The 12,721-nt window shown below is 48.2% G+C and overlaps 1 protein-coding gene across 2 annotated transcripts in view; it reads left to right on the top strand.

The window, feature by feature from the left end:
- The window catches only part of lama2 (laminin, alpha 2), a 600,632-nt gene that overhangs the window by 438,844 nt on the left and 149,067 nt on the right, over positions 1-12,721 (top strand). For both annotated transcript variants that reach the window (XM_085997158.1, XM_085997157.1), the window contains 3 exons: positions 8,260-8,493; positions 10,877-11,020; positions 11,952-12,131. In XM_085997158.1, the coding sequence (XP_085853284.1) occupies positions 8,260-8,493; positions 10,877-11,020; positions 11,952-12,131 (558 nt within the window). The remainder of the gene's footprint in view (positions 1-8,259; positions 8,494-10,876; positions 11,021-11,951; positions 12,132-12,721) is intronic.

Below are 12,721 nucleotides of genomic sequence, written 5' to 3'. Positions count from 1 at the left end.
TACTGGCGACGAGTAAGAAACGAACTTACCTGCAACTCGGCAGCACCTCAGACGACGTTATTGAAGGTCGAATCCAGAAGAAAGAAAAAAAATAATCCAAAGAAACTCGAGAAATGGGCGTCGACCGTGGGCAACCGCCCTCCAAATCATCAAATTGAAAAGTGCAGGAGAGACTGTCGAGAGCCAGGCTTGGTCTCCAGTCTGTGGTTTCCCAGCTAATCGGGCTGGTGGCAGGTAGTGCACTGATCCTTCCTGGGCTGCGGCGGGCTAGAGCTTGATCGGGTGGCTCTGCAATGGGGCCGGGCAGCGAGTCGGGAAGCAAAGAGAGAGAGAGAGGGTGGAGCACACAGGGCGCGGCCGGTGCTTTGCAGTCGGGCAGCGTTCGGACCTTTAGGAGAGGGAGGGAAGTGTCCCAGAGGGTCCGCTCCACGACGGGAACGGTTCTTCAATTAACAGAGCAAATATTGAAGCGCGATAGAAAAATAAAAATATCGCGGAGAGCGGCGTTGGCAGCAGTGGCAGCGGCGGGAAAGCGCAGGAGGCGCCATCTTAACTCGGCGGGGAAGAAGGAAAAGCGCGGGAGGCGCCATTTTGATCCATCGGGGACGAAGGCAAAGCGCGGGAGGCGCCGTCTTAGATTTTCAAAATGCCAAAGACTGGCGATATCACTGCCTTCGATAATGCAGTAGAAGACTGGACCACGTATGTGGAAAGAGTCGAGGTATATTGCGAGGCAAACAAAATAGCTGATGAGAAAAAGGCATCGGTATTGCTAAATTTAATGGGCGCAAGAACGTACGGCCTATTGCGGGACCTGATTACTCCAGCCAAACCGAAGGCAAAGAGTTTTAACGAAATTGTTGCTATCCTACAGGAGCACCTGAATCCTACACCGCTGCTGATAGCAGAAAGATTTAAATTCCACAGGAGAAATCAGCATAAAAATGAGAGCAATGCTGATTACCTTACGGAACTACGCAAGCTATCAAAGCACTGCCAGTTCGGAGCAGGACTGGCAGATACCTTACGGGCAAAATTTGTCTGTGGACTCCTGAGTGAAGGAACCCAGAAGAGGTTACTCTCAGAGAAAGAGCTGACGCTAGATAAGGCTTTCAGCGTGGCAGTATCGTACGAAGCAGCAGCAAGGGGAGCTGCGGAAATACAACAAAAGCCACAGGAATACAGCACCCACGAAATGACACGGGGATTTGCAAAATGTTATCGCTGCGGCAGAACAAACCATGACCAGGAGGACTGCTGGTCCAAGGACAAAATATGCAGGCAATGCGGAAAGATGGGACACATTGCACGAGTTTGCAGGTCTGGGAAGAAGACCAACGACAACAAAAAGGCTACTAAGGAACCGTACAGGAAAGTACAAAAGATGACGGACAGTAGTTCCGAAGACCAGATGAGCGATAGTGAATCCGGGAACAAGAGACTAAGCTGTCTCAAACTTCACAACGTAATCGCAAAAGAGGATCACCGAACCATTTGGGTCACCCTCACGATAGCAGGGTCCCAAGTCAAAATGGAATTGGATACAGGATCAGCTCTAACCGTCATGAATCGACGAGACTACGAGCGGCTATTCTCACACATACCCTTGAGAGAGACATCCATTGTCTTGAGGACATATACGGGGCAAAAAGTATACCCCAGAGGAAAAATAAGAGTGCCTGTCGAATACAACGGCAAGAAAATACAGAAATTGTATCTCTACATTCTGCAAGATGGTGGATCACTGTTATTGGGACGCGAATGGATCAGAAAGATAAGTTTAGACTGGCACTCCATTCAGGCACTGACGGTGGCTGGTAAAAAGGATGACGACGTCACTCCTGGACGATTGTCAACAATCTTAGCTGACGCCAAAGAGGTATTTCAACAAGAACTGGGCACTCTTAAAGGCGTAACCGCCTCGATAAAAATAGAGGAGAATGCAATTCCCAAGTTTTTCAAAGCAAGACCAGTACCATATGCAATTCGCCCAGCCGTCGAGGCAGAGCTGGAGAATCTGGAGAATGCAGGCGTGTTATCTAAGGTAGACTGGAGCGAGTGGGCAACACCCATCGTTCCTGTCATGAAGAAAACATTAAACAATAAGTCTGAGGAGCCAAGGAATGTTCGCATCTGTGGGGACTTCAAGGTGACGGTGAACCCAATCCTTCACACAGTACAATATCCTCTTCCAAGGATAGAAGATATCTTCGCCTCACTATCTGGAGGGAAGCGTTTTACAAAAATTGACCTAGCACAAGCATATTTGCAGATGGAGGTTGAAGAATCCTCCAGGAAGTATCTCACGATAAACACTCACAAAGGTCTTTACCAGTATAATCGACTGGTATTCGGAGTAGCATCAGCTCCGGCGATATGGCAAAGAGTGATGGAACAAGTCCTGCAAGGGATTCCGGGGACTCAGTGTTACTTGGACGACATCCTAGTGACAGGTGAAGATGACAGTGAACACCTTGCCAACCTAGAGCAGGTGCTCACTAGACTAAGAGAACATGGGCTATGAGCCAATCGCCCCAAGTGCAAGTTTTTTAAGAAACAGATATCGTATTGTGGCCATGTGATTGATGAAGAGGGGTTGCATAAGTCCCCTGACAAAATTGAAGCGGTAGTTAAGGCTCCAGCGCCTGAAAATGTGTCGCAACTGAGGTCATTCCTCGGATTGGTGAATTACTACCATAAGTTTTTGCCGAATTTGTCCACAATTCTGCATCCACTGAACGCCCTGCTACGAACGGGAGTAGCATGGAAATGGAGCGATGAATGTAAGCGGGCCTTTCAGAAGAGTAAGGACCTGATCACTTCAAGAGAAGTATTGGCTCACTACAACCCATCACTACCGATAAGACTGGCGTGTGATGCGTCTCCCTACGGCATTGGAGCGGTACTGTCACATAAATTCCTTGATGGTTCGGAGAGGCCGATAGCTTTTGCGTCACGCTTGTTAACTTCATCCGAGCGTAACTACGCCCAGATTGACAGAGAGGCCCTCAGCCTGGTGTGGGGGGTGAAGAAGTTCAATCACTACCTGCACGGTCAGAAATTTACACTACTAACTGATCATCAACCTCTCGTCTCCATTTTCAACCCTCAGAAGGGCGTACCGATAATGACAGCACAACGGCTACAGAGGTGGTCCCTTTTCCTAGGGGCACACCAATATGACATCGAGTACAAAGGAACTAAACAGCATGGGAATGCTGATGGATTGTCGCGCCTACCGTTGCCGACGGTGGAAGAAGAACTGGCAGTGGATCCAGTGGAGTTATTCCACTCGACTATAGTCGAATGTCTCCCTGTCACGAATGCAAACATAGAAAAGGAAACACGAAGTGACCCGACACTCTCCTGGGTCTGTGATTTAATGGTGAAGGGATGTCCAGCACATGGCGAACCACTGCTGCCAGCATTCTCGCCGAGAAGAGAACAGCTGTCAGTGTGCAGAGGAACCTTGATGTATGGATCCAGAGTAGTAATTCCACCCAAATTGAAGGATAGAGTGCTCAATGAGCTTCATGAGGGTCATCTGGGAGGGGTAAAAATGAGAACTTAGCCAGAGCGTTTGTGTGGTGGCCGGGAATCGATAGAGAAATCGAAGAGATGACCAAGAGCTGTGCAGGATGCCAGAAGGCCCAAAACGCCCCACCACAAGCCCCTCTACATCCATGGGAGTGGCCCTCATCTCCATGGCAAAGGGTGCACATTGATTTTGCTGGTCCCTTTATGGACTCGATGTTTTTAATTGCAGTGGATGCACATTCAAAGTGGCCAGAGGTAATAAAAATGGCCTCAACCACCACAGAAAAAACTATCACAGCCTTACGAACCATATTCGCCAGGAATGGGCTGCCTGAACAGATTTGCTCTGACAATGGACCACAGTTTGTGTCTGAAGAGTTCCGGAGGTTCTTAAAGAACAATGGTGTTAAGCATTACACATCCGCCCCATATCATCCAGCCACTAATGGATTGGCCGAGAGGTTTGTTCAAACATTCAAGAAGGCAATGTGTAATGAAGACATACCCCTACAACACAAGGTGGATAACTTCTTGTTTGCCTACCGGAATGCGACACATGCGGTTACCAACCAAACTCCAGCCATGATGTTCTTCAATTGAAGACTACGATGCCGCTTGGATTTGGTTAAGCCAAACGTCAGAAGAGATGTGGAGAACAGGCAGTTTCAGAATATGAATGAAAGGCCGACCAGGAGTTTTAAGATAGGTCAACCAGTTTTGGCCCGGGACTACCGCACAGAGAAATGGCAGCCAGGAACGATCTGTACACGGCAAGGACCTCTAATGTATACCGTGGACATTGGAGAGAGCATTGTAAGACACCATGCTGACCAGATTCTAGAGTCACTGGAAAACGTCAACTCCACACCACGATCTGATACACCTGGCGATGAAACCGAAGTACCAATTGCATCTACCGCAGAATCGGTGATATTGGAAGCAGACGAACCAAAGAACGACATTGATCCCGACGCAACCTTGCCAGAAGAACCTGATATCCCAAAGAGGCGTTATCCAGACAGAATCAGGAAGCCTCCTCAAAGACTGAACTTATAATTGCTTAACTTCAACCAATGTATCTAACAACCGTAATTGTAATTAGTTATTATTTAGTTGTTAAATGAATGTTATGTACTGTTTATCTAAAAGGGGAGGAATAGTTGTGTATGTACCTTTAAGGGAATAACTGGTCTCAGACTGCAGTACCAGCAGTGACCACCCCTGTATAAAAGGCCCTAGCAGGCTTCTGTGATTTCAGTTTCCAGGTTGTCTCCATTCAGTAAAGACTTGTTATAATCAACTCCTGCAGTCCGTGTCTCAATTATACACGGACATAATAAGTGCGATCATGAACTGCAGGGGAGCAGGGTAGAGAGTGCGAGCATGAACTGATGGGGGAGCAGGGTGGAGAGTGCGAGCATGAACCGTGGGGGAGCAGGGTGGAGAGTGCGAGCATGAACTGATGGGGAGCAGGGTAGAGAGTGTGAGCATGAACTGATGGGGAGAAGGGTGGAGGGTGCGAGCATGAACGGATGGGGAGCAGGGTGGAGAGTGCGAGCATGAACTGATGGGGAGAAGGGTGGAGGGTGCGAGCATGAACTGATGGGGAGCAGAGTGGAGAGTGCGAGCACGAACTGATGGGGGAGCAGGGTGGAGACTGCGAGCATGAACTGATGGGGGAGCAGGGTGGAGAGTGCGAGCATGAACTGATGGGGGAGCAGGGTGGAGAGTGCGAGCACGAACTGATGTGGAGCAGGGTGGAGAGTGCGAGCATGAACTGATGGGGGAGCAGGGTGGAGAGTGCGAGCATGAACTGATGGGGGAGCAGGGTGGAGAGTGCGAGCACGAACTGATGTGGAGCAGGGTGGAGAGTGCGAGCATGAACTGATGGGGGAGCAGGGTGGAGAGTGCGAGCATGAACTGATGGGGGAGCAGGGTGGAGAGTGTGATCATGAACTGATGGGGAGCAGGGTGGAGAGTGTGAGCATGAACTGATGGGGGAGCAGGGTGGAGAGTGTGATCATGAACTGATGGGGAGCAGGGTGGAGAGTGCGAACATGAACTGATGGGGGAGCAGGGTGGAGAGTGTGATCATGAACTGATGGGGGAGTAGGGTGGGGAGTGTGATCATGAACTGATGGGGGAGCAGGGTGGAGAGTGCGAGCATGAACTGATGGGGGAGCAGGGTGGAGAGTGTGATCATGAACTGATGGGGAGCAGGGTGGAGAGTGCGAGCATGAACTGATGGGGAGCAGGGTGGAGAGTGCGAGCATAAACTGATGGGGAGCAGGGTGGAGAGTGCGATCATGAACTGATGGGGGAGCAGGGTGGAGAGTGCGAGCATGAACTGATGGGGAGCAGGGTGGAGAGAGTGATCATGAACTGATGGGGGAGCAGGGTGGAGAGTGCGAGCATGAACTGATGGGGGAGCAGGGTGGAGAGAGTGATCATGAACTGATGGGGAGCAGGGTGGAGAGTGCGAGCATGAACTGATGGGGAGCAGAGTGGAGAGTGCGAGCATGAACTGATGGGGGAGCAGGGTGGAGAGTGTGATCATGAACTGATGGAGCAGGGTGGAGAGTGCGAGCATGAACTGATGGGGAGCAGGGTGGAGAGAGTGATCATGAACTGATGGGGAGCAGGGTGGAGAGTGCGAGCATGAACTGATGGGGAGCAGGGTGGAGAGTGCGAGCATGAACTGATGGGGAGCAGGGTGGAGAGTGCGAGCATGAACTGATGGGTGGGCGGGGGGAAGCAGCAAAGAGTGTGCTAACATGAACATGTAGGGTAATGAAGATTGCCAGTTTGAACTGTGAGGGGAAGAGAAGAATGCTGCTTGATTCAAGGATGGAAATAAATGCCAAATTGAACAGAAGTGGGAGGAGAGAGATTGTACAGTTCTGAATTTGCTTCCTACAGCCCTCACTGGAATAGTTTTGCGGTCGATAAAATAGACTTTGAATCTCTTGTTCATTGTTAGGCATTTTTTTTAAAACAGCAAGTTAATTAAAACTTCTTTCTGCTGTTCTTGGGAGAAAGAAGTTACTGTAAAGAAATATAATTAATTCCTAACTGGCAAATAAAAAGCTGTTCTGAATAAAATTGAAGAACTGTCACTTGTCTTTTTAGATGAAATGTAAAAATGCAATCTCCTTGTACATTGCTCATCGGTGACCCCTGCCCATGACCCGGGGGTCAGTAGGAGTTCACCCAATTTGCATGGGGCTGGCAGGCACTTGCTCCAGTAGGGGTGCATCTTAGATGTTCACCTGCCCCAGGAGGTTGCAAATTGTGATGTTGATGGCGAAGCGATGCAGCCCTCCCCTCCACCACAAATGCCCAGCCATGGCGCACCCGCAGTAACTCTGCAAACATTTCTGGGACCCAGGTATGGAGATTCTTATGGCCTTGTTTGGAGGCAGAGCCTCGGCCCACGCCCAAACAAAGCAAATCACACAGAGCGAGCAGAGCCAAGGGTGGGACTTTACAACGCTGGAGGTTACTGCATCTTCAGGACCCTGGTGTAAGAACCAGGCTGGGGCAATGAGTGAGAAGAAGCACACCGACCTCCTGAAAGTGGAAGATACCCTTAACGGAGTAAGGGGGTGGGGTGGGGGAGGCGGGTGGGGGCACTGCAGTGGTTGCAGACTGGGCTTGTGGCCTGAAACCCTGAAGAGAATTTTTTCAGCAGCCCCATGGCTGGGCTTTGTTCTGCATTTTTTTTTAAAGCAGAAAATGAATTAATTAAATGCACTTCCCACCTCTCCACAATGGCATGAACAAGCATAGGATTTTCCATTAACAGACATCCTTCCACCCATGGCTCAGCAAATAGGAGCATACTGTACTATCATTGTAACCTGTGAAACTTAATGGGGGAGAAATTCGATGGAGCCGCAAATAGGGTGCCCAGCTCGCCTGGGTGCCAGAATTACCGCTGCGATCGGAGCAGTTGCGACCGCCGGAAATTCATCTTGAACGCCCCAAGAGGGACTCAGGGCGCTGCTCGAGGCGCCCCGCGTCCCTCTTAGGGCGCTGAAACTGAATATCGCAGCACAAAGTGCCGCCGCGGCACGGCGCGTTGCGGTACTGCAGGCCTTCCTCCGCTTCTTAAGGGGGAGGGGCCTGCACCAGCGTGATGAGCGATCGCGAGTGCCGGCAAAAGAGCCCGGCACCGAGGAGAAGTGCCGGGCTTTTGGGACACAGCCGGCACTGCCTGCGGGGGGGATCAGGAGGCCGGGGACGGAGGTGCTGGCAGGCGGCCACCGGAAAAAGTGGCCGCCCCGCGCCTCCACCTTAATTTGCACCACTGCCACCACAGGTAGGCCCCGTGAACCGGGCGTGATTTGCGAATGGCGCTACAGAGGCGGGCGCTACCAAATATCGTGAACGGGGCGGTAGCGGGGCGCTGCGCACACTGATGATGTCATCGGTGGCGGCGCAGCGCAACAGTCTAACGCCGCCATTAGCGCACCGCTAAATATCGCGGGAGGCATGGCCAGTGGCGCTAAAGCTACTGAGTGCCCTCTTTAGACGCTAACTGGTGGCGCAGCCCACCGAATTTCTAGGCAAATGAGTTTAACAGCTGTTTTGTTTCAATTCTTTTGTTTCATTCTGAAGCTGAGGATTGCATAATGTTTTAGACATTAAACATGGTAAGCATTTGGTCAACATTTTGTAAAGATGTAATTTTTTTATTGTCTTCTCTTGTTTTCTTTTTAGCCCTGTAACTGTACTACTGTGGGATCTTTAAACCTTCAGTGTGACGATGTAACAGGCTGCTGCTTCTGCCGTCCAGAGTTCATAGGGGAAAAATGTAACCAATGCAGAGCAGGTTACTGGGATTATCCACAGTGCAGGCACTGTGACTGTGGTCTGGCAGGGACAGAGAGTCAAACCTGTGATGAAATGGGAATGTGTTCATGTGCAGAATACAGCGGACAATGTAACTGTAAGGTAAGTCTGTCTTTCATAACCGATGGGACCTCGTACTGCCCAATAAATACTTAGCAGCTGCTGCAAAGATTGCCTCTATGAAACTGATTGACAATCAGATGCTTTATTTGAGTTGTTTAAGTCCACTTAAGTCCACTTATTTTTATCGCAAAGAAAAACGAATGTGCAAAAAGGGAGTAAAGGAAAAAAATCTATGTAATAGCATAGATTCAAAATGTATAATAACTGCTGGGTTTCAGGAGGCATGTGAGGCATTCACTGCAGGCAGGCGAGGGCCTCCTAAATATTCAAAAGTCAGGGTTCGATGATGTCACTTGGACCCCGATGCGATTTGAACCCCGGGCTGCGCGGGTTGCACACGATGCCGAACGCGCCTGGCAACTGCCAGCAGATGCATCCAGGGCCAGAAGAGGCCCAGCAAGGTAAGTTTTCCTAAAGTTATCATGGTTTCCTTGAGGGCCAGGGGAAGCAGGATTGCTCCTCCGGGCTACATAAGGAAACCTTGGGACTCCCCTGAGCTTCCTCCCCCCAACCCCCAGCTGACTTTCCTCCGTGCTGGGGACTGTGCCATTGGGTCCACGGTGGCGACCTTGTGCCGCCCACAATTTGGCTGCCACCTGCCAGCCTCCTCGTCATTGCCGCCACGTTTGGGCAGGGGTTCATCTTGAAATATGGTGATGAGGCCCGGGGGTTAAAATGACCGAGTTTCTCACTCACCTGGATTAGTGTGCTCCACATTATAGGGACTAAGGAAAGGAGGTGACTATTTGACTCACTGAGCTAGTTCCATCATTTTGTTAGTCATGATAATTCTACCTACTCAATCCTGATTTCTTGCCTTTTCTCTATAAGCTCGCTGTACAGAAACTGAATCTATTTGGTTAGAGTTAAGGAATAAGAAGAAAACTGTTCTTCTATTGGGAGTACATTATAGACTGCCAAACAGTGGAGAGGAGATAGAAGAGGTATATAGACAAATTAGAGAAAATTGCAGGAACCACAGGGTTATAATAATGAGTGACTTCAATTATCCCTAGATAGACTGAAATAATAATGTAAGTAGCAACAAAGATTTTTTTACAATATCTCTACATTATAGGACTACTTTCTACATCAATAAGTTTTCAGTCCAACAAGAAAAGAGGCAATACTGCATCTAGTTCTAGGAAACAAACTGGGGCAAGTAGGTAATGTAAGGGCAAACAATAATGTGCATGTATTTGGACTTGAGGGAGTGAAGATGGGAGCATTAACAAAGGGAACAATCAGGGTGGGAAAGAGTAAGGGGGCAAAATTCGGTTGCTTTGCGCCATCGGGCGCTAACGGGGCACAAAGCAACTAGCGCCTGGGCGTGGCGCTGCTAACGCCTCCTGGGAAATTAAGTGGGAGGTTAGCGGCAGCGGTAACCGATAACACCCTGTGGCGCTGCGCCTCCGGTGATGACTTCATTGTCGTGCGCAGCGTCCCAGCCGCAATCTTCATTGGTGCCCCCTGACTTACTGCCGGACGCTGTGTCCGACAGGATCAGGGGGGTGTATGTGCGGCCGGGGTGGCGATAATTAATGGGGATGTGTCGGGCGGCCATTTTGTTGCTGGCCGCCTGCCAGCACCTGCCCCCTTTGCCGTCACCTGCCCCCCTTTGCCGGCTCCTATGCAGCCCCCCCCGCGGGGTACCAGTGCCGGGCTCTTTTGCCGGCACCCCGATCCCTGGTGGCCCAGCTGGGCCCCGGGTCGCACTGCACAAGGCCCCTCCCCTTTAATAAGGGGAGGAAGGCCTGCAGTACCGCGGCCCGATACGCGGCGGCACGTAGCGCCGCAATATTCCCTGGTAGCGCCCTAAGAGGGAGGGGGAGCGCTTCCAGTAGCGCCTGCCTCCCTCTTGGGGCGCTACCAGTGAATTCCGGGCACGGGGGTGCTAACTTTTTCGGGGCGCTATGACAGGCATCTTTGGGATCAAATTCCTCAAACTTCTGGTAATGTGATGGTTTTTAAACTCAAAAAGGGTAATCTTCTGACCTTCTGCTCTGGCTGGGAACCTTGGATGCCGAGAGCACAGATCAGAAATTCTGCTTTGGGCTGAGCACAGTATTCTCATTATTATTTTAAATAGTTGGAAAATTTTGCACAGAGCACACTTGAATATCCAGTATGTGCTTTTGGCTGACGGGACTTCCCTCTGGTAGTGCAAAGTCATAAAATCATCCCCATAGAGTAAAAGTCAGTATCATACCTGCATCATCTCTAATCTCTATCCATTTAAATTGGTTTGCTAAAATTAAAACGTTCAATAGTATTTTCTAAAATAAAGCATTTTAATAACAAGTACATTAATAGGAAGTGTTATCATTGATCTCTTAAGCAACTAATTGTGCTTGTTGTGCAGGTGAATGTGGAGGGGATTAGTTGTGACAGGTGCAAGACTGGTGCCTTTGCACTCGATTCCAGCAACCCTTATGGATGCAGTAGCTGTTACTGTTCAGGTGTGACTTCACAATGTACCGAGGCAAAAGGACTGATCCGCAGGAGAGTAAGTGAATCACTGATTATTTTCACATTTGATGTAATACTTGCGGAGCACCATTTTATCTCAGTAAGTGCTAAAGCAGTTCTTTACTGTAACTGTAGCTCGCTACTGTGTATTGCTGTTCATTTTGTATTAATCTATCAGCAGCCAAAAGAATCCCAGAGCGATTTGAAAGATTGCTGCCATAATTGTAGCAGAGCAATTGAAACTTGAGTAGGCATATTTAGTTTGAATGGAAATATATAGGCAGATAAAGTCCTTTAAGTTGGTTTCAACTTTACTCAGTAACATAATTGATCTCAATATTATAACCGTGCTTTATGAATTGAAGTACAATGCTTATTTTTGTTTAACTCTGTTTATGGTACTAAATCTTGAAAAGAGGTTGTTTTCTTTTTTAAATTTGACTTTTTCCCCTTCCTTAGGTTCCTCAGTGCACCATTCTCCTCTAAGTGCTATAATTGGTCACTAAAGGTATACAAGAGCACATGATGATGACAATCTTCCAATTTTCCCTCCATGTGGGGAAATATTTTGAATTTGTTCACCATCTACTCTAGGTGCAGCTGAGGTTGGGAACTGACTGTATTGAGAACTGTGGCCACAGTGTGACATCTCAGGTCAATACATTAACCCCTGTTGTGCCACCTTAATACAGTGTTTTGAGGTTTAAAGTGTTATGAAACTATCCTTCAGTTTTCATTTAATGGCAAAAAAACACTAGCAAGATTTACAGCCACACTGTAGGCTTGTTTTGTTTGAGTGAAACATTGTCATGAATCATTGACCTAGCATTGTTCAGCTAATGTTGGTAGCACTTGTTTTGCTGTATGTTTGCAAATTCTTACAAAGTATGTCTGAAATCACAGTAAGGATTCTGCTGGAATTTTGCATTCATGCTACATCTAATGAATGGTTTGTTTATCTCTTGAAGCTGATACTTAATCCTGACCAGACTGTGCTGGAAATAGTAAATAAATTCAACGACCGAAAAACAACCACTGGTGTCTTCCATCAGCATCCAGAGATAGTAGCTAATGTGGACACGGTGATCAAACATCTTCTTTATGAACCTTTTTACTGGAAACTTCCAGAGCAGTTTGAAGGGGAAAAGGTAATGATCCTCTCAACTTCATATTAAACAGACAATATAGTTTACAATTCCTTTCCAAACTGACTGATGAAAACCATCGTCTAGCTCAACAAATGAAGAAGTGGGGTTGGATTGATGGCGACATGGTAGTCTTCATGATATATCACATGGTGATAGCAATGCACCAAGAGAAGCACTTCTGGTAGTAATAAATGTCTACTATAAAGCTGTGCAAGTTCAATGTACAATTTACATTCTCTAACGTAGGAACTGCCTGACATCATCTTGGTACAAAGGCAGTGTTTCCAAACACTTGCACTACAGTGCCCTCATAGGGTACAAGTTGCTATTGCAATCTCTACCAGAGTGGTACGTGTTGGGTGGCAATTGTTTTGTGTTTTTTCAGAAAGAACCAGCGATTAACTTTAGTCACTGGCATTTATAACTCTGCATTTTGTTACATGTAATTTCCAGGTAATGAAATGTGAGCATTGTGACTTTCACTAACTAAATATACTGGCACACTAACAACTGACTGTCATTATCATTTTTTTAACGTTGCTAATTCATTTTTTTAAACAAGATTCAGTACAGCAGATTTGGGACTGATA

This window comes from Somniosus microcephalus, chromosome 9 (genome assembly GCF_052327205.1).
Source record: "Somniosus microcephalus isolate GS21.2 chromosome 9, FLI_Smic_1.0, whole genome shotgun sequence".
NCBI lineage: Eukaryota > Metazoa > Chordata > Chondrichthyes > Squaliformes > Somniosidae > Somniosus > Somniosus microcephalus.
Note: the sequence above shows the minus strand (reverse complement) of the source record. Positions and strands in the feature narration are given on the sequence as shown.